General features: G+C 43.9%; 2 protein-coding genes and 1 long non-coding RNA gene across 3 annotated transcripts; 1 reads left to right on the top strand and 2 right to left on the bottom strand.

Moving 5' to 3' along the window:
* Positions 1 to 1575: 1575 nt before the first annotated feature.
* Positions 1576 to 5249, top strand: c16hxorf65 (chromosome 16 CXorf65 homolog). The gene is made up of 6 exons (XM_036548471.1): positions 1576 to 1600; positions 2480 to 2566; positions 3930 to 4058; positions 4339 to 4404; positions 4945 to 5042; positions 5163 to 5249. The coding sequence occupies exons 1-6, from the start codon at positions 1576 to 1578 to the stop codon at positions 5247 to 5249; spliced, it is 492 nt and encodes a 163-aa protein (XP_036404364.1).
* A 570-nt stretch (positions 5250 to 5819) lies between these two features.
* On the bottom strand, positions 5820 to 9344 carry LOC118790605. Its single transcript, XR_005005506.1, has 3 exons — positions 9212 to 9344; positions 8858 to 9062; positions 5820 to 5894 (listed from the first exon to the last, which is right to left on the bottom strand). It is a non-coding gene; the product is annotated as an uncharacterized LOC118790605 (long non-coding RNA).
* A 528-nt stretch (positions 9345 to 9872) lies between these two features.
* Positions 9873 to 13259, bottom strand: LOC118791188 (cytokine receptor common subunit gamma-like). The gene is made up of 4 exons (XM_036548470.1): positions 13180 to 13259; positions 10867 to 10957; positions 10502 to 10677; positions 9873 to 9901 (listed from the first exon to the last, which is right to left on the bottom strand). Exons 1-4 carry the CDS (start codon positions 13253 to 13255, stop codon positions 9873 to 9875), a joined length of 372 nt encoding a protein of 123 aa, XP_036404363.1. The 5' UTR covers positions 13256 to 13259.
* Between the last annotated feature and the right edge of the window lie 13344 nt (positions 13260 to 26603).

Raw genomic sequence — 26603 nt, 5'->3', positions numbered from 1 at the left:
TCTGTTTCCCTTATTTTCCATTGGTGTGGTAACTATAGTACATATCTGTTGAAAGGTTTGTAAATGTAGTAAAGTGTCTGTGAAGGAGAGCCTCCACCATTTCTCCCTTAAACCTAATTGTTAATTGTTGATCATTTGTCAATTGTGCTCACCTGTGTTAATTTGTATAAGGACCAGCTCATTGGCTAACGCGCCACACCTGACTAATTAGAAGGCAGTTTAAATACAGGCATGGCTGCAGAGCAGGAGAAGGCTTGTTTTGTCTCTGCTGTTGGTGTAGGCTGGTTTCTTCATCTTGTGTTCATTGTATTTTAAAAATAAATTATTGTTTTGTTCTTCTTGGGCTTGTTTATGGAGAAGTGTCGGCCTGCTTCTCTACAGTGTCTTCATGCACCTTGATTTGTCACGGTGTTGATTTCTGTATGCTGTTGGGTATGCTGTAGGGTCGGACTTCAGTTCGTGTTTGAGGCAGTATTGCTCTGTGGTGAGCTGATTCTCCCTCCTCCCTCCCTCCAGGTTCATGTCTTTCATGTCAGCCTGTCTGAGCATTACAGTACCTCTGTCTTATTGCTTATCATTCTGAATGGCACTGGTTTCTATTTGTGTTCATTTAAAACACGCTCAAAAGACGATAACCTCTGATAGTCAGAATGTCAAAGCTGCGTGAGAAACAATCAAATTTTTTAAGTTAAAACTTTTGGAGATTGAAATAAATGTGGCTTCAAAAGACACATGTATTTGAAGAAGTAGTCTGCATGTCAGGATTCCCCCAAGTTCCCCCAAGAGCTGTTGGGTATATTTTAAGTCTTTCCCCAGCACAGCAGATGTGACAGAAGTTCTCACTAAATGGTTTTTGTCATTCACTCTTGTCAGGAAGCTGCAAGTTCCCTCACAGGAAAGACAGATTTCATTTGGCACAGAAACTGATCTATTGCCTCCCTTTCAGTCACGCATCTGAAGTTACTGCTACTTACTAACACTGTTTAACTTACCGAATGAACACTTGCATTAACATTTAACATGTTAGGGTTAATGTTAACTAATTAAGAATATTTTGTATTGTTGTAATTGTAATGAAGTTCTAATAAATTTACCAGTAACAATCGAACACAAACTGTAATTTTATCTGGAAATGAAACATTGCCCATGAATCCAACTGCTCAGACACATTATCATATCAAGTGACACTTCAGGCTGTTGCCAGTAGCCCAACATGCACCTTTAAAATGGAACTTCAATCAATTTAGGACTATTCAAGTGAACAGTGGATTTGCACGCAGATGTAACAGCTGAATAAAACCATCCCTCTTATGATTATGGTATCCAGAAAAAGGTTTCCTCAATAAAAGGCAAGCCGCAGCTAGACGGAGGGGAAGAGAGGTATGACAGTTTGTCTTGGAAGACCTGCAAAGGCAGCGCCACGTTCTCACATGACAGGCAGCCAGGTAAGACATCGTGGAGATATCCACCTGGTCACACCCACGCAGCGCTGCAAGTAGCCAGCTCCCAGCTCACAGCATCTACAGCCGAGCGCCGAGCCACCGAGGACTCTGACCCTGTGGCCTTCCTTGCGTGATGTTCGTTTACCTCAGACATGGAGGTAAGGACCACATTCAGGCTTCTTGCTTGTGTCTCCATACCAGAGCCGTCCCCTTTTTTTGTCTTTCCCTCTCATTCTCTCCCCCTCTCCTCAGCCTCTGTGACTGCCTTCGGCCTAATTTGTTTACAGAGCTTGTAACCATTGTTTCATCACCACTAGGATGCCCTGCAATGCCACGACCAAGTACTTGGAATATGAATCATTTATTCATTTGATAGGCTTAATTATTCATGGAGGGTTCTTATTGAAACTCACGGCTGAGTTGTCTGTGTGTGTTATCTATCTCCGCTTTTATGGTCATTATCATGCATTAGCTTATTTACTCACTTTAAGCCTTAGAATCTGCGGTTACTGCTTCTGTTTACAGAGGCACAATGGCGTCTATCTTTGTGAAAGCACCAGAGGGGAACTACGTGAGGGCACTGGGCTATGCCTTTGAGGATTGTTGCATGTTTCTGTTTGTGATTTCGTTGGTATGTATGAATGTATGTGTGTATGTATGTGTCCATGTATGAAACTATTAATATTTGTATGTTACTGTTGCATTTCAATTTGCGTGTGCATGTTTGTGTGTGTGTGTGTGTGTGTGTGTGTGTGCACGCATGCATACAAGTCATTTCACATTTGATAAGAGTCTATTACTGCTATGAATACCACTACTAGTAATAACTGTTAGCCATGGAATTACATCCCCGCTCTGTGGCCCCGGGAGAGTATATCATATTGTTGAAATGTTTTCTTTTTTTTTAAGTGAGCCAGCAGTCACTGGCTTTAGTATTATTTATTTATTTGTGTGTGCCACGGGACAGAGCAGGACGTTCTGTTTGCTGTGACGAGATTAGGGTCTTGCTCTCACCCTGTGGCGTCCCACCTTTCCAGACAACCAGCAGTTCCTGGTCAACACCAACTGTCCCATCATCCTACTGCTGCAGCACATCAAGGCAAAGCTGGAGCTGGCCGAGACCGGTGAGAGAGGAGGGGGCAGCCGCGATGTGCCGGGGGGGGGGTGTGGACAGAATAGCCACAAGCTCTGATCCTGGATCAGTCTGCGTTTCACATTAAATGTTCAAGGTTAAAGTAAAAGTAGGTAAGCTGATCCTGGATTGGTTGTTTGTGGGCAGAAACTAATGTACAGGGAGTGCTGTAAGAAAGTTCAGGGGGAAAATGGGTGTAAACAACATAACTTTTACTGAATTTCAATCAATATCCCACTGGTGGCATTTCAAATTTGGGATTTTTTAGAAACTTGCAGGAATAAGCACATATAGTGGACATTTCTACATATGTGCCCATGTATGTAGACTAAACACATTTAATCATTAATCATTTACCTTTGAGATATGGTGGGAGATACCGATGCCCATCTAATCAGTAGCGATGTCATAATTCATGTATACACTCACCAGCAGGGGGCAGTATGCCTCATATACTTGCACTCACATGCAGCACGTAACCCATTGACGGCAGTACTGTGCACCTGGAGCAGACTGCAGAGGAATCAGAGCAGGGGCAGGGGTTGGGTGACCCGGCTGCAGGGCGCTGGTGTGACGGGGCCAGCGCTGGCCAGGACGGGGGCAGGGACGGGCGCAGGGCAGTCGAGCGGGGCGCTAAATATTTCACGCAGCTTCGTGGCGCTCGCCGCCACTGCGGGGTGTCTGCTTACACCTGCGGCGTCCCCGCGGCGGCCGTGGGACGGGAAGAGGGGAATTAGAGCCGCTAATGAAGCCCTCATTACAAGTGTCATCAGCACAGGTTTAATGGAGGACACTTCCATGCACACGCGGGTTTGTGTGTGTGTGTGCGTGTGTGTGTATGTGCGTGTATGTGCGTGCATGAGTGGATGGCACCAGGGGTGACAGCTGAGGGGCGGATGTGCCTCCTCTGACACCTGCCTCAGCCTGCAATCCTATCCCTGTAATGACCCCGACCTCAACCCTAATGTGTGTGCATGACTGGATGGATGTTGGTAGCAGTCATTGGTGTGTCATGGTGTGAATATCCTCCATAGTGTTTATGTGTATAAGTATGGACGTCTGTTGTGTCTGTGTGTAGGAATGTATGCATATTGTCAATATGTACATCTGTGATTGTTTGTATAATGATACTGTTTTGTGTGTGCATGTGTGTGTGAGAGAGAAAGAGAGAGAGAGTTTGGATATTGATATTGTGTGTGCATGAATGTATGAATAATGTGTATCATTAATGTTTGCCTGTGTGTGTGTGTGTGGGTGAGAGAGAGAGAGAGAGCAGTTGGATATTGATATTGATATTGGGAACGTGTGGGGGTGTTGATATTGATAGCACCTGTGTGTGTGTGTGTGTGTTTCAGAGCTGGTGGATCTGTGTGATGACAGCGGGGCCCTGAAGCTGCTCTTCCTGTCCCAGCAGCCTCAGGAGTGCGCCCGGCAACAGCTGCCTCCTCGCTGCTCCTTCACCATCTGCGCTGTCCACCGTGAGTGTGACTGCGCAGACTGCGTATGCAGTACTGTCCACCGTGAGTGTGACTGCGCAGACTGCGTATGCAGTACTGTCCACCGTGAGTGTGACTGCGCAGACAGCGCATGCTGTGCTGTATCATTGTATATATATATATCATATATATATATATATATACACTGGGTTCAGCTGCACTGAAGAGCACTCTGCTGAATGCAATGGCAAATGTTAGCATGTGGATTTACAACACTGACTCTGTCTTTAAGGCACCTACATGTTTTCATTCTGGTGTCTTTCTTTAGGGATGGAGGATGGTGCTTTTGTCTCCATCTCACCCCTACTAGCTGACCCTGAACCTGCACTGCTGGGTAACCTTCTATGTGTGTGTGTGTGTGTGTGTGTGTGTTTTCAGTGATGATAATAGTGTGTGTGTGCATGTGTTTGCACGTGTGTGTATGTGTATTTCCTCTAGTCATGGTGAGAGTGAGTATGTTTGTTTCAGTGATGTTTGCAGTGTCTGATTGTTTCAGCTATGGAGACATGTGTGTTTCAATGATAGTGACATTGTGTGTGTGTTTCGGAGATGACTGTGTGCTTGTGTGTGTTTTAGCGATGATGATTGTGTGTGTGTGTGTGTGTGTGTGTGTTTCAGCGATGATGATTGTGTGTGTGTGTGTGTGTGTGTGTGTGTTTGTTTCATTGATGATGATTGTGTGTGTGTGTGTGTGTGTGTGTGTGTGTTTCATTGATGATGATTGTGTGTGTGTGTTTTTCGGCTAGGATGATTGTGTGTGTGTGTGTGTGTGTATTTCGGCTAGGATGATTGTGTGTGTGTATGTGTGTGTGTGTGTGTGTGTGTGTGTGTATGTGTTTCGGTGATGATGATTGTGTGTGTGTGTGTGTTTCAGAGGCCCTGCAGGCTCAGACAGTCAGTCTGGAGAAGGCTCGGCTGAGGCAGCTCCGCCCTCAGGAGGATCTCAGGGGGCCGGCGGGGAAGGCGCAGAGGGTGAGAGAGCTCAGAGCCACAGAGCCTTTGTGTCTGTGTGCTGAGGTGGTGCAGCAGTGGAGGGGCCAGCATCAGCATGTGAGAGATAACCCCCCCCCCCCCCCTCTCTGTGCTGTCCAGGCCAAGGGGCGTGGCCACGCTCTGCAACCGGACCCCTCAGCAGAGGAGTCACCCCGCAAGACTGGAAGCCGGAAACGGAGGACCTGAGAGACCATACATGTATATATATATACACACAGACACACACACATACACACACACACACTCACACACACACAGACACACACACACACACACTCACACTCACACAGACATACATGCATTTGTATGCACACGCAGACACAGCTTCAGTTCCGTTTTCTGCGCATACCTTTAGTGACATACACACTCAAAGGCAATCTGTCAGTTGTGGCGACAGCACATGACAGTCGTGTGACCTCAAGACCCCCCTCCTTAATGTCACTCAAATACCACTCACACGTATTTAGCATTCTCTCCCACAAGATATGTTCTGCTTTTCGAACAGCAATGTGGCAGTGTCTGCCCCACACAAAGAACAGACATATGTATATTCCAAAATGACATGGATGTACAGTCATATATTATAAACATCTTTGTTTGATTATTATACTGTGCCACAGTGTTTAAAACTGGTTAAATTAACTTCTGTTACAGCATGTACAGCTGTTGATATGCTCTCCAATAAAGCATTGAAAACGTGTTGTAGTCAACATTGACAGCTACAATGCCATCAAAGTGAAGAAGATTCAGCAGGCAGTCAGAGTTCCAGAAACTGCCAAAGCCAGCCAATCCCCAACAGAGTTACAACGGTGAGCTGCTGCGGGCTGGACCCTGCAATAAGACAGACAGAAGCATTGGGTTGACATGCAGTCACCTGCTTTGACAACAGATAGACACCAAAACATGTAACCAGCACCAGGGATTAGATGCTTTTAGCATGGGTATTTAGTCACAAGTAGGGGTGAATGACCAAACGACTAATGAGGTTTTCACGTCAAATGCCATTAATACAGACAGGTACACTGAAGAACACTTCCTGCCCAGGGGCGAGTATGCGGAAGGCACTTAGGTGACAACTGAGGACACCAGTCTCCTCCTGAAACCCAATCCCCTTATCCTCCCTCTCTCTGCAGTTCTAGCCTCATCACAGCAGAAGCAGAGTCCGGAATATTCTACAAGCCCTTAGCTTGGCAAAGAACAAGGCAAGAGTACTGTATATTGCATAACTTTACAGGTTATGGTTGGACATAAACATTTCACTGCCAAAGCACCTGCATTCCCTGCAGTAGGTTTTACTTAATGGCCTTAAAGAGAATGTTAAAAATGAAACTAGGGAAGTGTAAATACCTTTATTAGTCAAACAGGAGGTCTATTATGGATGCTACATGGTAAATGGTATATATCTGTGTGTGTGTGTGTGTGTGTGTGTCTGTCTGTTTGTCTGTTTATCTGTGTCTTTGTCTATGTCTTTGTGTGTGTGTGTGTATGTGTGCGCGCGCGCCTGCAGGTGTGTACACACACTTGCAGTATTTCATGCCTGAATTCTTCCCTTCACATTGTGCTTCCGGATCCCATATTTTGGAAGACAGTACACAGAGGTCCTCGCTGTGGTCATTAAAGTTTACTCAGGGAAATTTGGCAAGTCTTTCTATCCTGGCCAATTTCCCAGTCAAGGTTTTTCAATCCAGACACCTAATCACCCCCCCTGTGGTGAATTGGCTGTGTAATGCCTTCCTTTGCTACCCGAGAGGAGCTGGTGCCTTTAGACACCCCCCAGAGAAAGGAATGGGAGGTCACTCCCAGTCCTCCCAAACACGACCATGAGGATAATGAGCTACGGACCCCCCAGTGAGTCAGACCACTGACCTCACTGACAAGGCGGACTTCAGATATCAATGCTGCCGATGTTCGTTTGAGTAACAGTTTTGAGTTCATAGAATTCTGGCTCTGCCTGAGTGCCGTGTCTAGTGAGCGTGCATATGCATGGGTACAGTGACTTTCAGAGCAGGTAGATTCATGTACAGACATTGACACTGTGGTCTTTATGTTATGCACATGTATTTGGTTGGATACAGATGGTATATGCATGGATCAGTATGTACATGATCTGCTAGTGTGTGGATGGACACGTGTAGCTATTGAGCCAGTCTACAGGTTATATCTGTTCCATGTTATATCTGCGCAGTGGTAGTGAGGGTGTTGGTCTGTGTCTGCGCAGTGGTAGTGAGGGTGTTGGTCTGTATCTGCGCAGTGGTAGTGAGGGTGTTGGTCTGTGTCTGCACAGTGGTAGTGAGGGTGTTGGTCTGTGTCTGCACAGTGGTAGTGAGGGTGTTGGTCTGTGTCTGCGCGGTGGTAATGACCCTGTTGGTCTGTGTCTGCGCAGTGGTAATGACCGTGTTGGTCTGTGTCTGCGCAGTGGTAATGACCGTGTTGGTCTGTGTCTGCGCAGTGGTAGTGACCGTGTTGGTCTGTGTCTGCGCAGTGGTAATGACCGTGTTGGTCTGTGTCTGCGCAGTGGTAGTGAGGGTGTTGGTCTGTATCTGCGCAGTGGTAGTGAGGGTGTTGGTCTGTGTCTGCGCAGTGGTAGTGAGGGTGTTGGTCTGTGTCTGCGCAGTGGTAGTGACCGTGTTGGTCTGTGTCTGCGCAGTGGTAGTGACCGTGTTGGTCTGTATCTGCGCAGTGGTAGTGACCGTGTTGGTCTGTGTCTGCGCAGTGGTAGTGACCGTGTTGGTCTGTGTCTGCGCAGTGGTAGTAACCGTGTTGGTCTGTGTCTGCGCAGTGGTAGTGAGGGTGTTGGTCTGTGTCTGCGCAGTGGTATTGACCGTGTTGGTCTGTGTCTGCGCAGTGGTAGTGAGGGTGTTGGTCTGTGTCTGCGCAGTGGTAGTGACCGTGTTGGTCTGTGTCTGCGCAGTGGTAGTAACCGTGTTGGTCTGTGTCTGCGCAGTGGTAGTGAGGGTGTTGGTCTGTGTCTGCGCAGTGGTAGTGACCGTGTTGGTCTGTGTCTGCGCAGTGGTATTGACCGTGTTGGTCTGTGTCTGCGCAGTGGTAGTGAGGGTGTTGGTCTGTATCTGCGCAGTGGTATTGACCGTGTTGGTCTGTGTCTGCGCAGTGGTAGTGAGGGTGTTGGTCTGTGTCTGCGCAGTGGTAGTGACCGTGTTGGTCTGTGTCTGCGCAGTGGTAGTAACCGTGTTGGTCTGTGTCTGCGCAGTGGTAGTGAGGGTGTTGGTCTGTGTCTGCGCAGTGGTAGTGACCGTGTTGGTCTGTGTCTGCGCAGTGGTAGTGACCGTGTTGGTCTGTATCTGCGCAGTGGTAATGACCGTGTTGGTCTGTGTCTGCGCAGTGGTAATGACTGTGTTGGTCTGTATCTGCGCAGTGGTAGTGAGGGTGTTGGTCTGTGTCTGCGCAGTGGTAATGACCCTGTTGGTCTGTGTCTGCGCAGTGGTAGTGACCGTGTTGGTCTGTGTCTGCGCAGTGGTAATGACCGTGTTGGTCTGTGTCTGCGCAGTGGTAATGACTGTGTTGGTCTGTATCTGCGCAGTGGTAGTGAGGGTGTTGGTCTGTGTCTGCGCAGTGGTAATGACCGTGTTGGTCTGTGTCTGCGCAGTGGTAATGACCGTGTTGGTCTGTGTCTGCGCAGTGGTAGTGACCGTGTTGGTCTGTGTCTGCGCAGTGGTAGTGACCGTGTTGGTCTGTGTCTGCGCAGTGGTAGTGACCGTGTTGGTCTGTGTCTGCGCAGTGGTAGTGAGGGTGTTGGTCTGTGTCTGTGCAGCAGTTATGACCATGCCATGCTTTACCTGTGCAGTGATTGTGACCATGCTGTGCTGGACCTAATCGTTTGGACAGTTGTGGTGGAACCCAGAATAAAGGAGCACTCCAGTCACTCCAGAACCTGGACTGGCCACAGAAATACTCCACTCGTGTCCGCACTTGAAACTCATACGGGAGATCCTCTGAGAAAAACGACATACTGAAAGACTGTCCGGTTATTGGTTTATTGGTCTACAGAGGGAAAGAGAGAAAGACAAAGAGATGACCGATGAGACTGTATTTCACCATCTCCCCCCTCCACCATATTCACATTTAAAACATGGCATCCACTCTGAAGGTTCACGGCACGTCAGCCACGACAAAGATGGCCGCATTCTCACCCTCCAATGGCCTCCTCCCCGCCTGTAGCGCACTGAGCTCTCCACACATTGAGACGGTGTGCTGAAGTTCCAGCTCAGCAACAGCACCGGATGATGGCCATTCGCCTTCACCTGTACCTGCAAGGTGTGAGGAGGGTTCAGCTTCACTGGAAAGAGAGAGAGAAAGGTAGATAAAGAGAGAGAGGGAGAGATGTAGTGTCAGGTGAAAGGACAGGGAAGATGAACTTCTGCCTCAGGTGCACAGACTCTCTGGTTGTTATTTAAAGCAGAATGGTACACCTTTTCTTAGGATGTTCAAACAACATTTGGATGTTAATCTGACAGGATTCTTGTGTCCATTTGCAAACTCCAGTTTAGAATGAACTCCTCAGCAATTTTTTTACATTACATTATTGCCATTTAGCAGACACTCTTAGCCAGAGCAACTTACATCAGTTACAATGTTATCCATTTAAACAGCTGGATATTTACTGAGGCAATTTGGGGGTAAACACCTTGCCCAAGGGTACAACGGCAGTGCCCCAGCAGGGAATTGAACCAGCAACCTTTCGGTTACGAGTCCTGCTCCTTAACCACTATGCTACACAGCCGCCCAGTTGAATATCTCAGGTTTATTATGGGCTTGTGAAGTGTAAATGGGAAAGACTATGGTCATTAAGAATCAGCTCACCATCTTTAAGTACAGGTGAGCTGAAATAATGGGGGGGGGGGTGCACCTGTGGGGTTCAGTAATGGGAAGATTAGCTGTACGTTTTTACTTGCCTGTGTTGTAAAAGTAATTGTGTTTTCGTATACTTAGTGGAACTTAGTATCACTTAGTGATGATCGCACAAGCGCTTGTGATGCACTGTGACTGCTATATAAAGATAAATAGAGACAGATGTACAGGCATGGTGTGTACAGCTACACAGACACATGTATGGGGAAGCAGTATGGAATAGTGGCAAGGAGAACGGCTCATCATTGAAAGGTTGCTGGTTCAATTCCCCACTTGGACACTGTTGCTGTACCCTTGAGCAAGGTAGTCAACCCAGAATTGCCTCAGTAAAACGTCCAGCTGTATAAATGGGTAATGTAAAAATTGTAACCTATGTAAGTCGCTTTGGATAAGGGCATCTACTAAATGCTAGCAATATAAATGTTATGTAATGTATATGCAGCCAGAGAGTATAAAGGTACATAGGGACAGATAAACAGCCACAGTGTGTAAAGCCATATGGAGATGGGGCACAGTGACATTGGAGAAATAAAGCCAGGGGGATAGAGTCACAGTGATGGTTCTGCTCCTACCCAGATCTTTGATATGGATGGCCTGCTCTCTTGCTGAGTGGCTGTTGTTCCGGGACAGTCTGGTATGCAGCGTGCTAAACTTCTCACCCTTCTGATAGGGCATCCTGCAGCCAACACTGAGCCCCCCTTCCAGCAGGTACATGGGACACTCCATGTAGGACCCGCTGACACCAAACCTGGTGGCAAGTACACCATAGCACTGAGTATCCGCACCTCTCAGTTAGTGGCCATACTCTACGTGTCTACGCTACAGGAGGTGGTTATGGCTTTGGACCTCTCTGCACTGGGGTAGGTTCTTTCAGTTAACAGCACCTGTGACAATGTGGCCTTAGGAATGGATTAGAAACTGTTCCTCGGGTGCTCACCTGCTGTGAAAGGTGTAGTTGAACTCAGGGATACAACCTTCAGTCCAGGTGCAGTTTATATATTCCAGGTTTATGATCAGGCAGCTCACATCTGCACAGGTTAAGATATTAAGAAATATACCTGACATCAATACATCATGTTGCAGTCAAACGTAAGTTGAGGTTTAAGACATAGCACGGCTAAACGTTGCTCTCACTATTTCTGTGGGCTTCTGGAAAGACAGTCGTGACACACAAGGCACAGATCATAAATCAAGGAGAGAATCACTTAACCACTTTGAAGTAGAAACCCAGAGAAAGCAGTGGTACAACAATTGTTCAGATTTGTCATAGCTGTGAAAATCATAAACAGCCTTTTGCTCTGGTCACAGTAGTGAAATAATGGGTAGTAAGCTGTGTTTCTGCACTGATGCCTTGTTGTGTGCAGAATTTAGCCTCATTGATCATCGGATTCTTATAAATCGACTAAAAGTATAAGTTGGTATAGCAAGGATGTGTTTTTATGGTTCACAGAATACCTGTCTATACCTATACCTATCGTGCTCACAGGTAAAATCATGTAAGTCACATGGGATCATAACTGCAGTGTACAGGTGTTCTATTCTGATTTTGCATTATTCTTTCTTGCCAGACACCTACATAAGATTATGGATGTGAGTATCCCTGTGAAACTCAGATCATACCAGATCATACCTATCACACAGGTTTCATTTGGTACTAATATGATTTTTCAAGAGGTGAAATATGGAGTCCCACAAACGTCTGGTCTTCTCGCCTTTGGCCTGTGCTTTTCCTTATACAAATTTTACCCTCTGGTAAGTTTATCTATGAACATGGAGTAAATATCCACAGCGGGATATATAGTCATACAACTCTATGAAACTAGATGAAACTTCATCTGTCTAAAAAACACCAGTATGTTTTGGTATCCGGATTACCTTTTGTAACCAAATTCAAACCAGAAATTGTGCATCTTCTGTCACTGATAACAATAGTTTGTCTTAAATATGAATAGTTTCTGAAACTAGGTTAGAGGGGTTAGAGATTAAAGTGTTGTATTGGATCTTTGTCTCTTCATGGCTGAATTACTGAAATACCCTACCATACAGTAATCCAAACTGTGCTTTTTCCACTCCCCTAACAGTCTATAACACTCATACAAGGATTGTAAATGTAACAAACAAAAATCATATGCCACTTATCTGAGTTTCTCTTCTCCCATCCCTCATCAAATATCAAACAGACTTCAGACTGGCTTTAGGTAGAAAGCACTGAATGCATTATTACCACCATACTTATTTAATATTATCCTCATTATTCAGTATAATTCCTATCAATGTTTGTTATTCAGTATATAATCTTATAGGACCCTTACAGTCTGAGGTAGCAGACAGCATTCCAAAAATGCAACAAGTTAAATGGCCTGTCATTTGCAGGGCTCCCAGAATGACCCGACTTACCTGGTGTGGGAATCAGACAGCTTTTGTGTTTACATTCAGACTGAAAACCCATCTCTTGATCCATTTCACAGCTAACCACACTGTTATAGTGCTGCATCAGCTCACACACATCATATATGTGTGGGATGAAATCTGAGACTGAAACTTGCACTTGTTTTCAACTTTCTGTGAAACTGTTTCACTTCAGTTTAAAGCCGTATCTATTTTGATGTTGCTTTTCTATAAGCACTCAGTGACATTTCCTTTGTCCAGTCTTATATTAGGAAAATTTGATTGATTGATTGATTGATTGGCCAGTACTTCCCCCTAGAAATCTCCAATTACATCGTCCTCCATGTCAGAAATAAAATAAAGGATGAACAGGAGGAGGAAGAAGAAGGAGGAAAATATGAAACGGACCACGTTGCACCACAAGCATATTAATATTAATAATAAATATTTAAGCATTAATTTTTTTTACATTGCATGTTACTTTACATTACAGGTTCGACATTATTATTGTCAGTGGGGTAACACTGGAGACATCCTGGTAGATGCAGTGATTCCCTAACGTGTATTCAGAGTTTTTTTCTTTGTTGCTCGGTAACTATTAATCATTCAAATTGCTGCATTCAGACTCTCTCCATAAAATCTATCCTCAGCATTGGAACTCAACATTGATTATAACTCTGTAACATATCAAGAATTCTCCATTGAACTCTTTATCAGCCTGTGAAATATAAATAGCCAACTTACAGAGAACCATTTTCCATGTTCACATCCACTTTAAAGAATAAAATCTGCTTTGTGGAAAAGTAATATTGCCGAATCCTGCCAAACCCACGGAACACTGTGCCCAGATCCCCATACTTACTGAGAGCAGAGAGAGTGCTGTCACTTCCATTCAGTGTTAAAGCCATCACCAGCACGACCACTACCGCCCAGGCCATCTCTCACCCCTCTCTGCCTGTCTCTGTCCCAGTCTGGGGAATGATGAGGTGGGGGGAGAGGATGTCACATGATTTTGTAGACGTCATCTCATCAGTTAGTTCTCTCCAGCCAGGTCACCGAAAGCAACTGAAGTTCCTCAAAAAACGAGGTAAACAATATGTGCAGTGTTTGACTTTGTGGGTGACATCTCTGCCCCCGTATCTCAGGAGGTTTCAGAGAGACAGACAAAGTGTGACCAGCAGTTTGTTACATTATGATTATATACATCTGTCCAGGCAGTCAGCTAGTCGCACTCTTCCCCCTGTCCCTCTCTCTCCCTCCTGCTCTCATCCTCTGCTTCTCTTTCACTCCCTTTCTCCATCTCTGTCCATCTATATTCTTAACTTTACATTCGGTGTCCTCTCTTTCTGAGGGCGGCTTGCCCTCTTACATTTACATTTATTTATTTAGCAGACGCTTTTATCCAAAGCGACTTACAAAAGTGCATACAGCAAGTATAGTGACAGTACGGGGACAGGATGTGTACAGTTCCACAATGAGACAGTTCTCAGCTGAGAGCAAGGTCTGTTTGAGGACACAGTACTATTAGATTTGTACAATTACAGCCTATAGGGCAACTAATACAATACACTTTCAAACGGCAAACTTCAACAACTTCACACGGCGCAATGAGCGTCAGGGTAAAGGCGGCAACAAGAAGCAATTTAAAAAGCACAATTTAAAGAGCAAACAGCAATTTACGACAGCTCTTTGACCGTGTGTGCTTGACTGTGGAGTCTCTCTACATATCCCCCCACACACACCTGCAAAAGCAAAGCACTGTGCATAGAGCTCTTTTCTTATTTCTGCTTCCTTTTTGTAAGTTCTTTTTTTGGGTTTCTAATGTCCTCTGTGAAGCACATACTTTATTGTTCCAGGAAAAGTCAATGACTAATCTTTCTTTATCGGGAGCAAAAAATGCCAGCGTCTGATTTTTACTTTTTTTTTTTTTTTTTTATGAACTTACTTCCCCTTACTTTGCTTTCATTTTGAGGGGCATCTCCAGTTTAAGTGGATTTTTTGAGGCGGATTTGCTGGTTCTCAAGAGGAGCTGTACCCGTTATAACCACAAGGGGGAGATAAGAGATCACTCCACACAAACTTGTTGCAGCAAAGTCTTTGTAGCTCTCAGGGAGCTCCAGTCCAGGTTTGATCCCTCTGCTTTAACTTAACAGTCAAAGTGTCTTTTCATCTGTTCCTACCCTTCAGCTATGTACTCTAAAGTAAGGGTTTTATTGATGCCTCCCAGTACGTTTGAATCGATAGTACAAGGATAAACTTAGGTCACAGACAATCCAAGTGGGACTTTTCATATAGGGAGGAAGGTCAAAATACTAATGAATTCTCTTCCAGTAACAGCATGAAATGATCACTTTTTATGGTTTGCAGAGCAACAAAAAATTATGCATCAACCATGAATCCATTACATTACATTTCAACATAATTTTTGTGTAAAAATCAGAGTTTGTCTTCGATGTCTACCTACATCTTAATGACCGTGTTGCGAACAATTAAATATGCTAATGTTTTCAGTCTGAGTAAATTTGTTTCAACAATTTCCATTTTAAAACCTGTAGAGACCCAAGACTATGATAACATTTAGTCTTATTGATGGGATTTTACGGCTGTTCATGTTTTCCTCTACTGCTTGTGGCTCTGCAAGGGAGAGGAACTTTTCAGATGGCCCCTTGCAATGATGTCATAGATGATGTCACCTCAGGCTGCTCTGATTGGTGGGTATGAATACCTGTTTGTTACCAAGCTTTACACAGCTGTGAAAAATTGGATGGAAAAGTGACAGTAAAGGGATGCATAAATTTAGAAAGGAGTGGGCAATGATGCAAATGTGTCTTCCTGTGTTTGTGTAGATTTCGTCTTATTTTTCAAACTTCTTCGTGTTTTTGCAGTGAGAGCCTGTTGATCCCAATTTGACTCCTCTTTCTTGTTAGTCTCATTTCGATTCTGGCAGAGGGCTCACAAGAAACACTCTCTGTATAGACGGCCTTCTTGAAGCAACCATTTCCTCCAATATCCCAGTCATACTCTCTCACTCTCACGATACTATTCAAAACACCTAAACTTCATGCTTGGGGAAAAACTTAAATGTGAATCCGTTATCCATCTTTCTATCGATATAGTTTGTCTGTTTAAACAAAATGGCCATCACTAAGGAATCTAACTACATTCTATGCACAGTTAGGATTTCTGTTGATGCTCTTTTCAAATGTGTGTCTTTTAATGTTTTATTATAAATTAGGGAGATACATCTAAACGATTTATATCTTGTAGAGACACTGTAGCACATACTGTAGAACTCAGGGCTATTTCTGTGATGGTTGCTTCAGACATACAACTTTCTCTCTCTCTCTCTCTCTCTCTCTTATTTGGTCATGCACTGTCTGTTACCCAATGTCACTGCAGCTCAGCTGGACAGAGAACCAATTCAGTTAACACAGCGGGCAGCAAAGATAACACACCGCCGGCTGTAATCTTGGTTATGGTTCAGCTTGGCACCTGGTAGGTGGATAGTTACAGTTAGACAGGAAGGAGTGGGTGAAATGCCAGCAAATGACTGTGGTTTGCATATACCTTGCTGCACGCTCAGGATGCTATCGCAAGATAGGCTTCCTTCTGAAAAATCTGCCTTTTCAGATGTTTGTCTCATTTCCAAGAATATCTCTGCCATTTACATCGGAGCCTTTTTGTCGGGTGATGCAAACGGAAGCAATGTTACTGCACGGGAAAGGTTGAGAAAGAGACTGCATTGTCCTGTCAGACCACGTCAGCTTCCCTTCACTAACATCATGATTGATCGGTTACCAACAGATCTGGGCCTATCTGCGGTCAGTGAGGAGAGACTAACTTCCCACTCGCCTGGAGCTTCTGGTGTCACTGGGTTCAGCCCTGGCTGTGCCTCTGTCTGACAGACAGGAAGGAAGCTCCAACTGTGAATAAGAACTTTGACCATGGGTCTTTTCTCAGAAATCCCTCCATTACCGCTAGACCACACAAGGCTAGTCTCTATTTGACAGGTGTCTTCTCCAGGCTGGTCATAGCAGGTGCAGGGACCACATGAACCAGTCCCCAGCCCTGTCTAAAGGGACACTGGCTATCTGTCTAAAGGGACACTGGCTACATGTCAGGATTTGCATGCACGCATGGCTGCACACACCGACAGCAATTAGCTGCTGTCCAAGCTGATAGACAGCCAGCATAAATGGAAGACTAATCCATTAAGTAACTCATTCGTCCTTTCATTTCTGGTATTCATTAATCACTGTTGAAGCGTTGCAAGTTTGACTGTGTCCTTACCAATGGTGTGCGTTTCCACATTCTTTCAGCATTTGGGAATGCGTCCTTGAGTCATAGATTCCACATATTCCTCCATTTCTGAGGGACTGTTATGATCAAAGAAACATCCTTCATTTACCACATCTCTATCCCTCTCACTCTGCAGCCTTTCCCAGAAAGCAATGACTCTGTCTGGGGCATTCATAGCCATTCAGTGCTGAGGGGAACAGCTAGAAGCATAACCACAAAGCTAATAATGAATATTTGCAAGCTCACGTTAGAGATACAGAGCCCCTTTCGGAGAAGCCAAGCATGAGCTTTGACGACTCAGCTCCTGTAGCACGAAAATGTCTGACTTATGAATGTGCTCCCGGGACCACATGTCACCCAATCTGTGATCTGTAAAGCCGGGTTTCAAGCCGAGAGGCGACGGATACAATTTGAAAAATTTCTGAAATGTCCCAGTAGAGGCCAAAATCCCATAATATTCTGGACACTACCCTCCAGGCCTCTGGAGCTTAATAGAACATTTATTCAAGCATTACTGGGGGAAAAAAGCCCTTTCAGCTATGGTGTAATGTTATATCACAGGGTAATAATCGATTCTATACAGTCCAGAATGTAGGAATGAATGGGAAGAATGCAGGTGATGTTTTTGGTTACAAAACAGGGGGGGACTTAAAGTGCAAGTTTCCCAAGACTAGACAGTCCTGGAAATTCCAGGAACACCAAAGCCTTGTGAGGAAACAGCTGTAGATTGCTGAGGGGCTTTCTCACTGGACACGGCATCAGACGAGTTCCGCAAAATGGGGAAGTAGGAGAGTCCCTCCGCGGCCTTTGGTGTTTCGCCCTCAATTTTGACAAAGCACATTCTCTAAAATATTTCACATAAACAGTGGTGCCCTTTCCTTCTTTTTTTTAACCAGCACAGATTGGTGCCTGCAACCCAAACGGCAGGTGTGACACTGCTGTCTCCATCACAGAGTTGCTTAGGGTGTCCAGCCACACCGAAATATTCTTTCTATCACTTCCACATATCAGGAAAAATAATTTATGCTCAGCACCCAGTTATTACACTAAATAGATTTATGCTTTGTTGTGGTCACATTTAAAGCAAATCATTCTCAGACCATCACCTGCTATGCTGAGTGGAAAGTCTACCTTATCTTTTATTGTCACAGCGAGTCACTATCCCACTCATGATTTTGAGCTGCGCAGGGCTGGACCGCTGGCTTAAATTTAATCTGATAATGATCCTGAACCTGTTACTCATGATTACTGTTCTTATGCTATCAGCCAGAGAAATTTAATAAAAACAATCACTCTAAGGAATCAGCTGTCGATTGCTTAGAGAGATCATTCTGTCTAATCATTCCGTGGTGTGACCCCAGCTGAAGTTAGCATGCTTATTCATCGAGCAAAATGGTAAAAAGGAGGTTCTGGATATTAATCAAATTAAGGTAAGTTGTCTGCCTCCTCTAATTCCAGCTCATCAGCCAGTACTGGTTTCATGGGAAATTAAAAGAGAAAATGTAATTTACTTCTCAGTTGCCTCAATAACATAAATTGCCCTCCTGTGGTAATTGTGAGGATTGCAGTTGGACACACAGCATGTACATGTTCCACAGAACATTTAGCCTCTTGTCCTTAATTAATTAGTACTGTGTTGACCATGTAAATTCAGACTAATTCAGTAACAAACTAGTTTTAGCTTTTGGGTTTGTGAATGTTTTCCGCTGCAGTTCCTATAAGGAGTAATGCACAACATTGAAACAGCACTGTGACCCATCCACAAACGACCCATCCACAAATGTCTTGGTGAATGACATATCATCTGTAACTAATTCACTTTTTCTATACTCCCAAATGATGAACTTTATGTACTTGTTTATGCCGCCTCTGCTTCTGCAGCGCTCTGAATTAGCTGGATTCAGAATCTCATAAAGCACTCTCTGTTCATTGTTTGGATGAGGGGATCACATGATGTTTGTACGGCTGTTTATTATTCTCATATAAAGAATCTTGAGGAGTTTCCAAATTCATTTCTACTGGCTCAAGCTCCCCCAACAACTCATCTTCTACCTTCACCTCAAAATGCATATATTTAAAAAACCAACATTTTCTGTGCACTAACAATAATTTAATTGACGATAATAGAATTTAAGTGGTTTCCCACCGAGAAGATGTCTTAGCCATTTTCAGGTAAAATATATGTGTAAGGAATAAGGTCTAAAAATATGTGTATAGGGTATAGGGTCTAAGAAACATGTTTAGAGTCCAGCTCTGTTTGTTTAGCCAGAAGATTCATTCAATATCAAATGAAAATAAAGCACTGCATCAAGGGTGTATTTTTTTCAACAGTAATCATCATTAATATTGTTGTCATCACGTCTTGTTTATTTGGTGAACACACTCATCCATGGTAACTGGCTCGCATTGCTTGGTGTGGCACTTATATAAGTGTTATTAAACAGTGCGTGAGAATGTATGATTTCCAGTGTGTTACAATTTCCAGGAACAACGCTCTCTATCATGTCAAATTCTGAATATCAGCAGCAACAATAAACATCAGATCGTGTTGCTTTTGTGAATGCTTGTACTGTGCACACCAGTGTCAGTCATGAGCTCCCAGAGAGCCAGCAATCGGTTCCCCTCTCCCTGTGCAAGGGGAGCCGTAATGGCCGTGCGCGCGGGCAGCTCCTGTGTCCAGCTTCGTCATCACCCTCTACCTCGTTCCCCGCTGCACCCCATCGCATTGTTCCCTCTGTCTGAATCACCCCCGGCCCCCGCCAGGCTTGCGCCTGAGCCAGCCGACTGCTCCAGAGGAGAGGAAAAGCAAAGTAAACTGAAACCTGCTTGTTTGTTCTTTAATAGCTTTCAGCTGCTTACTGCTGCTGAGGGAAAAAAAAAAAGTTACTGACGCCCCCCCCCCCCCCCCCTGCCCCCACCCCCAAACAGATTTGCATGCAGACATTTTGACCAGTAGAGAGTCCACTGCTCCAAAACAGCCACAGCTTACAGGAAGTAGCTCTTCAAGGCTAAACTATACTTCGATTGCCTCGCCTCTCCTTTCTTCCCCAGTCTGGCACAGGCTTTAATGTCTTTCAGAGGAAAATAATTACTGTTTACATAAAGGACTTGGGTTTTATTATATCCCTGTGAACAGTGTAGTTTTTTTTCATTTAGAACTACTACCTACTATGTATTGTTAAAGAATATCAGCAAAGTGGAACTACAAGGCATAAAATGTAAGCATATAATTTAAGAGCATGTGACACACACAGATACACATACACATACGCCAATACATACACACATGTATACATACTTACATACATGCATATACATTTGTACATAGACAGGCACATGTAGAGGTACTCACAGGTAGGGTTGGTCTACCTTGTGTAAGAGACTGTGTAAGGCTTACCACCCATAGCCAGATAAGAGCGTTATAGGTTCTGTGTAACCCTGACTATAGGGTTTGGCATTGACAAGCTTGAGACTGTGATGTGACTCTTTCTTTGTTCATCCAGTAGATGGCCAGGGGTGTTGTATGCATTGGGTTTGGAATCATGGTAAGATCAGGAGGGACAGTGCAGGCTGAGGCGGCTGTGAGTATGTTTCTGCAGCTGTGTGTGTGTGTGTGTGTGTGTGTGTGTGTGTGTGTGTGTGTGTGTGTTTAAATAGGACTTCTCGATCAGTCACCAGGCAAAATAATAATGTGAAAAAACCCTAATAACTATGAGCTCACACGTCGGAACGTATTCAGTAACTAACATTTGTACGTACTGAAGATGTACAGTTATATTCAACAGATTTGACTATGTATGCATTTGGATTTCAGTACGAGTGGATCTATCGACACCCGTGCGACATTCATGTTTATCTGGTTTTGTTTGCCTAACCGGTGTAAGTATGAAAATAAGCCCGAGCACAGAGTTTGTTTACTCTCATTCCTTTAACAAAAACTAAATGCATCAGCACTGTTTTACGCTTTTTTAATATAAAGGGGAAAATCAATGCAAAACTGCATAAGTTAAGTGTACGGTCATTTTACATTTAAAATGTTTATACTTGTAACAGAAGTATTTTAAAAAAATGCTTCTCCTACCTTTTCCTAAAATAATTCCTTCTTTTTACACATTGAGATCATTTTGTTTAAAAGTAATGATAGACGCGTCGCCGGACTCCATCCAAAAGCAAAAAAGGAAGAAAGAAGAGCACTCCTCCCCCTAAATTGGACTAGACCTGCCCGGGGTTACAGTTGAGTCTGCAAGGGTTAATCCGTGATTAACTTCCGGCTGCAGGTACTGCGCAGCTGCAATGAAAGTACCCCTGTGCTCTGATTGGCCCGGATAACCGGCACTACCCTCTGGTTCTCTTGCTGTTACTAGGCGGAACTTGAGTGAATGGACGGCCGCCTGTGGAACCTGCGTCGTTGTATTATCTGCGAGTTTAGCCATCTGATTATCTTCATCAGACCAGTGTTTGGTTTTCTGTCTGTCGATTCTGAGTTGCACGCCTGGGCGTACTGAACGCCCCCCATTCCTGTTACTTACCTTGCGAGCTATTTCTGAGTCACTGGTTTGTTAACCTTATCTGAAGAATTAGAAGGTCGCTAACACAATACAACAGTACAGTAACGTTACGCTAGATAAGAAAAATTGTCATAAGGCGGTATGAGTTTTATCCTTACTGATGATGTGGTTAATTTAGATTTAAGTAGCTAATGAGGCAACTAATCAGCTAATGACAAGAAACACAAAGGTTTAATTAACTAACTTACGCATGCAAGCTGTTAACCGGGAAAGTAACTCAAAAGTTACTGCTTGAGAGTTGCAAATGAGTTTTCAGCTTCTCAGGATCCCTTGTAAATATAATCCACATTTGATCCCGCTCTGATTTACAGCAGTTTTTCCTTAATGGTGTCATCTCTAACATCTATGTAAAAATATTACAATGTTACACACAAAAAAGGCAAGTTGGTTGACTGTACAGTATGACAAATGCTGTTAGAAATATATTTAAAAGTAACGAGCTAGCTAGTACCTTAATTGAACCAATACATGTCAGAGCGCTCATTACATCAGTCCTACGGTATAGGTTCTACTCTGCAGTGAAGCAAACATTTTTACGGGAGAGAAAGTGTTTTCCGTCTGTGTGGACGTGCGCCTTTGTGTGTGCGTCATTAGTTCCCTTTGTGGCAGAGTCAATTTCCCACAATTGCATTGTATTTCAAGCATGGCACTATGCATTCTGTAAATAGGCGGCTAATTGCTTAACCCTAACACAGTTACTTTTTAAAATCTCTCCGGAAAAGAGCGTCTCCCAAATGTATAAACGTAAATGCAGTTTTCCCCCAGTGTACGTTTCACACTCTGAATCAATCGGGGTGTCCTCACAGTAGCATAAGGACGGGAGAGCTTTGCGTGTTTGCTTGGATTTTAATACCCATGGCGAGTTATTATTTGTGTGGCAAAATGAACAGAGACTCCATTGTTAAATGCAAATTGAAACCCGTTCTGACAAGATCAAAATAGGGGGTTAACAACCCCAGCTCAAGTGACAAACGTGGCAGTAAGTAGCAGGGCAGTGTACTGTTAGACTAAAGCAAGGGTAGGGAAGGGGGGGGGGGGACATGGGGGTGTGAGTGCTTTGAACTCAGCAGGATAATTAGTCTCTAATTACTGTTTGTTGCATTGACATACTTGCAAAATATTTGGGCTATTTTTATTCCAGGCCTACTTTCAAACACTACACATTTGGACGCGCAGAGACTGAGGAGATGCCGCAGAAGAGGCAGATGTTCACTGGCAGTTGAAATCAAATGGGACGTCCTTCTACACCTCTCTTTGTTCTGTTCCCTGCCTTCCCCCTCCTCGTCTCTCCCCTCCCCCCTTCAGAACCGTATGCAATGCTATGCTGCTGGACATTGCAGCGTTTTATACTGTGCTGCTGTACGTTTCAGTGTTTTTTTCTTTTAAAGGAAAATTGTGTTATAAGGTTGTTATTACACACTTGGTGGGCTTTTCTTGGAACGCGACCATCTGATTATAATTGGTGACATTAATTTGTTGACAAAATCTGGCAACATTAATTTGGTGACCATAACAGGAAGTAATGTGTAGTGTAGACTGGTAAGAAAGAGAGACTGTGTGTGTGTGTGTGTGTGTTTATTTCTGCAAGCATTTACACATGCAGGACTACTGGGATTGGGGGTGTGGGTTTGTGTGTGTTTTTCTGCAAGCATTCACTTATGCAGGACTGCTGGGATTGGAGGTGTGCGTATGTGTGTGTGTGCATTTTGGGTGGGGGGGTTATGAGTTAAAGAAGTGAGGCATACCAGAAACGTACATAAAGTCTCCACTCTAAAGATTAATCCCACGCTCTCAAAAGCCACGATCACCTCCCTGTACATAAAAAAAGATGGGAGTGGAGTCTCTGGTCCACTGTCCTTTTCAATGGACTGGCTTCTCGGCATTGTCGAAACCATACGAACGAGAAAAGTAAAAGCCTTCAAAGAAAACTTGCCATTTGATTTTAAAAGGCACAAAAAAGCACGTTGATAGAAAATGAAATTAAGTAATAGCCTCTCCCAATCTCATGCCTGGCCCCGTCTCATCCATTAAGTGTATGTCGTGTCTCATGGAAATGATTGAACAGGGCAAAAGTGAACGAGGCACAGATAGTGACTGGTTTCAGAACAAGGACGCTATTCACTTCAGACTAGTGTTGACGGAATTAGTCAATGCAGAATGTAACAAGGGGCAGAAGGTCAATGTTAAAATGGCTCTTTCTGGATGGAGTAAGACTGAGTGAATGTCACATGCTGAAGAGAGTCTGCCACGATATTTTCTAATCTCCAAACAACAGCAATGTGGAACCACCCAGTTAAATAGCACCATTAATAGCTGTAGTGCATTCAGGCACTTGCAACAGCCAAGTGACCCCGACCCCCCCCCCCCCCCCCCCCCCCCCCACACACACACACACACACACACACACACACACACACAAGCACACAGACAACACACTTTTTTCATTACCTGAGTCCAGACCACTACCAGTTGCATGGTCATAGATTGTCTATATTCTTTCCTGTTTTATTGTAATTTTTCAATGGTAATCTTAATCTTAACGGCACTTTCATATCAGCTATCTGGGAGGAGAATAATGCTTTATATTCTGAGGACAGCTATCTGAGAATGTAGCATGGCTGTAGTGTTCAGCAGTGTGCTTCCCCAGAGGCACCACAGTGCTTGTGAAGGGTTTTTTGTGTAATCATGTCATATCACGCACTAAATGGATTACCATGCCCATTGTTTTCTCAGCATGTTTTCCCTGTGCTTGTCTTGAATTTTTGTATTTTACTATCCATTAGGCAGTTCTGGTCAAGGTCTGACTGTTTCTGTGATTTATTATATATTTATCTTGTCATATTATGAATATCCTAGATTAGGCCAGGTGCTTATATGTTTTTTAATATATCTGAAGGTCAGCAACTGTAAATTGATCAGGCAGGTTTACAGAAAAGGGATTTAATGGTTTTCACTTTGTTAATGCATGTATATCACTAACTCTGCCCATAAGACACCTGTGGAAATGAACAGGAGAGGGAAATGTAAATGAGGGAAATGAGAAGGAGAGGCCTGCTGTGGGTGGAGTGTGAATGATTATGCAACAGATATTCTATATTATGACCAGATATTCAGCTCCCCCATTCCCTCCATACTCCTTACAGGGGATTCCAGTTGATAACAGGAGGTTCTAGTACTGTCTGTGTGGCTATGCAAGCCATGAAAATTCTGTTATAGACCATGCCCCTTCAAAAATGTACATACATCAGACATATCAAACATCAAACCAGAACACATATAACTTCAACAAGGACAAAGATAGAACTTTCAATGTGAAGCACACCAAGCTGATTATCTCGCCAATCCACAGAACATCTTTGATCCCGCCATCACTTTCTTTATGGAATGGATTACTTTGCTGTCAATGGACAGAGCAAGATGCTGCAATACTGCTTTCTTCCTTTTCCACACTTGCCCATATTTCAATAAGAAAATAAACAAAAGTTTGTCCCTGTGGAAAATAAATGCTGACAAGTTGCACAACAACTGTATAAGATCAACTTTTAAGATACTGTAAGTATAAACTACTAAGTATAGATGAAGAGGTGTTTAAACTGTAGGTGACTAAACAAGCAAGCTGCTAATGCCTATTAAGGTGAAGGTGCATAACAGAGCAGCTGTAAGTAAATTGTGTTTAAATCAGCCATCTGGTCACACTGAGGGTTGTTTACATCAATGAGACAAACACACTTCATAAAATAGTAATATGTAGCCCTCACCGAACCAAAAACACACCTCCCTCCTGGCCCTCCTCGGCTTCACCTCCACAGCACCCTCCCCCCGCGAGCAGTCCTTGCCTCCTCTGCTCCATCCAGATCAGGGGGTCAGTTACAACTGAATAATTTGTCATTGATATAATTAACAGTCCGGCCGCAGCTTGCGTTAGGGTTCATATTTCATGTTGTGATGAGCATGTGATAACATTGGTCGCTAGGCTGAATGGTGTAAGGAAGGCAGTCACGCGGATTGAGTTTGCTGTTCTGTTTTGAATTTTTTTTTTTTTTTTACCTAACAGCAACGTCATCCACCTCACTGACAATAATTGAGAACATTGACAGGGTGTTGAACTGGACTCCAGGACAGCAATGGACATTGGCTGTATTACTGGTTGCCCTGTCCCCTAACACAAACACACACACACACACACACACACACACACACACCCAGCTAGGCTCTGACCACATATGGCAATCTGAGGACTGCACCTCAGAGATGGGTCCTATGCAAATAGCAAGCTGTAGCAAACAGCTGCTTTGCAAGAGAAAATTCACATTGCTTTTCGCTCTGAGGGGCCTGACACCGCCACTTCACACTGCTTACGAGGCAGGGCATAGAGCTGTCAGAAAAACACTCACTTCATCACGTTCATCAGCACGATTCACCATCACTCTGTCTCTGGCCATGATAACTTATCCATTGCCGCCTGTGTTGGTACATATCTCTTTTTGATCTCTAATTTAACTGACCTGTGTTTCAGAATGCGGCAGTAGCATACATCCTTCTCTGTCTATTAATAGTTTAATTCAGCCCTGCGAATATGGTGTTTACTATCTATTTGGATGAGTTGCATGAGCGTGCCCTGTAGCATGTAGGGCACAATAACAAGGCTAACATGTCCAGGCATGATTCACATATGCTGTCTGTTTTTGTGGGAATGGGCATTTGGCAAACCAATACAGGAATATCCTGAAATGTAATGAGAATAAAAATGTGGCTCTGTCTGGGAGCTATCTGTGTGCGATTTTAAACCATTCTGCAAGCAGCTATTTGTGGTCACATCAGAGAAAATGTTACTGTTCGCTGTGGCGTTGTTGATCAGGGCTGGAGTGTATCTCAACACACCAGAACTTTCTGGAAGATGTTCAAGTGCAACCACAACCACAGAATTTTTGCCCTTCATGGCAAAATCAGAACATTACCACCTAAGAGCAAGGGAAATGCAGAGATTAGCATTTGAAGTGCGCTGTGAAGGGTTGTTTGGACATTTGTTAATTTTTTATTATTGACCTGATTTTTATTGTTAATGTGACTAAATTGCACTAGCATGAAGCTCTGGCTGTTGGAAAAAGCTAAATACATTCAATGCAAATCTAAAAATGATATAGACTTATGCTGCAATTGGGAAGAGGGGAAACAGTCTATTGATTTGACTCTCCCATCTCTGACCAGGGAGGACAGAGGCATATAGTCACCTGTTTTGGATTACTCTGTGTTACTATGCTGTTTTTCTTCTTTCTGGTCTTGTTATTTTCCACTACGAGCCAACAGCAAAAACCTTCCCTGTTGTATGCAGAGGAAGGGGATATTATAAGAACGAGTGTTAAAATAAGTAGTTCCATCTCTCTCTCACATACACACACGTACGTACTTCATTTCCCAT

This window comes from Megalops cyprinoides, chromosome 16, assembly GCF_013368585.1.
Source record: "Megalops cyprinoides isolate fMegCyp1 chromosome 16, fMegCyp1.pri, whole genome shotgun sequence".
NCBI lineage: Eukaryota > Metazoa > Chordata > Actinopteri > Elopiformes > Megalopidae > Megalops > Megalops cyprinoides.
The sequence above is the reverse complement of the archived record's forward strand: the minus strand, read 5'-3'. Positions and strand labels throughout refer to the sequence as shown.

Bases quoted from the DNA above. Each gene is read 5' to 3' on its own strand.
- c16hxorf65 (XM_036548471.1), top strand. From the start codon at position 1,576: ATGTTCGTTTACCTCAGACATGGAG. The intron at 2,567-3,929 runs GTGAGAGAGGAG...TGTGTGTTTCAG, and splicing joins GCTGGAGCTGGCCGAGACCG to AGCTGGTGGATCTGTGTGAT. The intron at 4,405-4,944 runs GTAACCTTCTAT...TGTGTGTTTCAG, and splicing joins CCCTGAACCTGCACTGCTGG to AGGCCCTGCAGGCTCAGACA.
- LOC118791188 (XM_036548470.1), bottom strand. From the start codon at position 13,255: ATGGCCTGGGCGGTAGTGGTCGTGCTGGTGATGGCTTTAACACTGAAT. The intron at 10,958-13,179 runs GTAAGTATGGGG...TAACCTGTGCAG, and splicing joins CAGCACTCTCTCTGCTCTCA to ATGTGAGCTGCCTGATCATA. The intron at 10,678-10,866 runs GTGAGCACCCGA...ACTTGCCACCAG, and splicing joins AACTACACCTTTCACAGCAG to GTTTGGTGTCAGCGGGTCCT.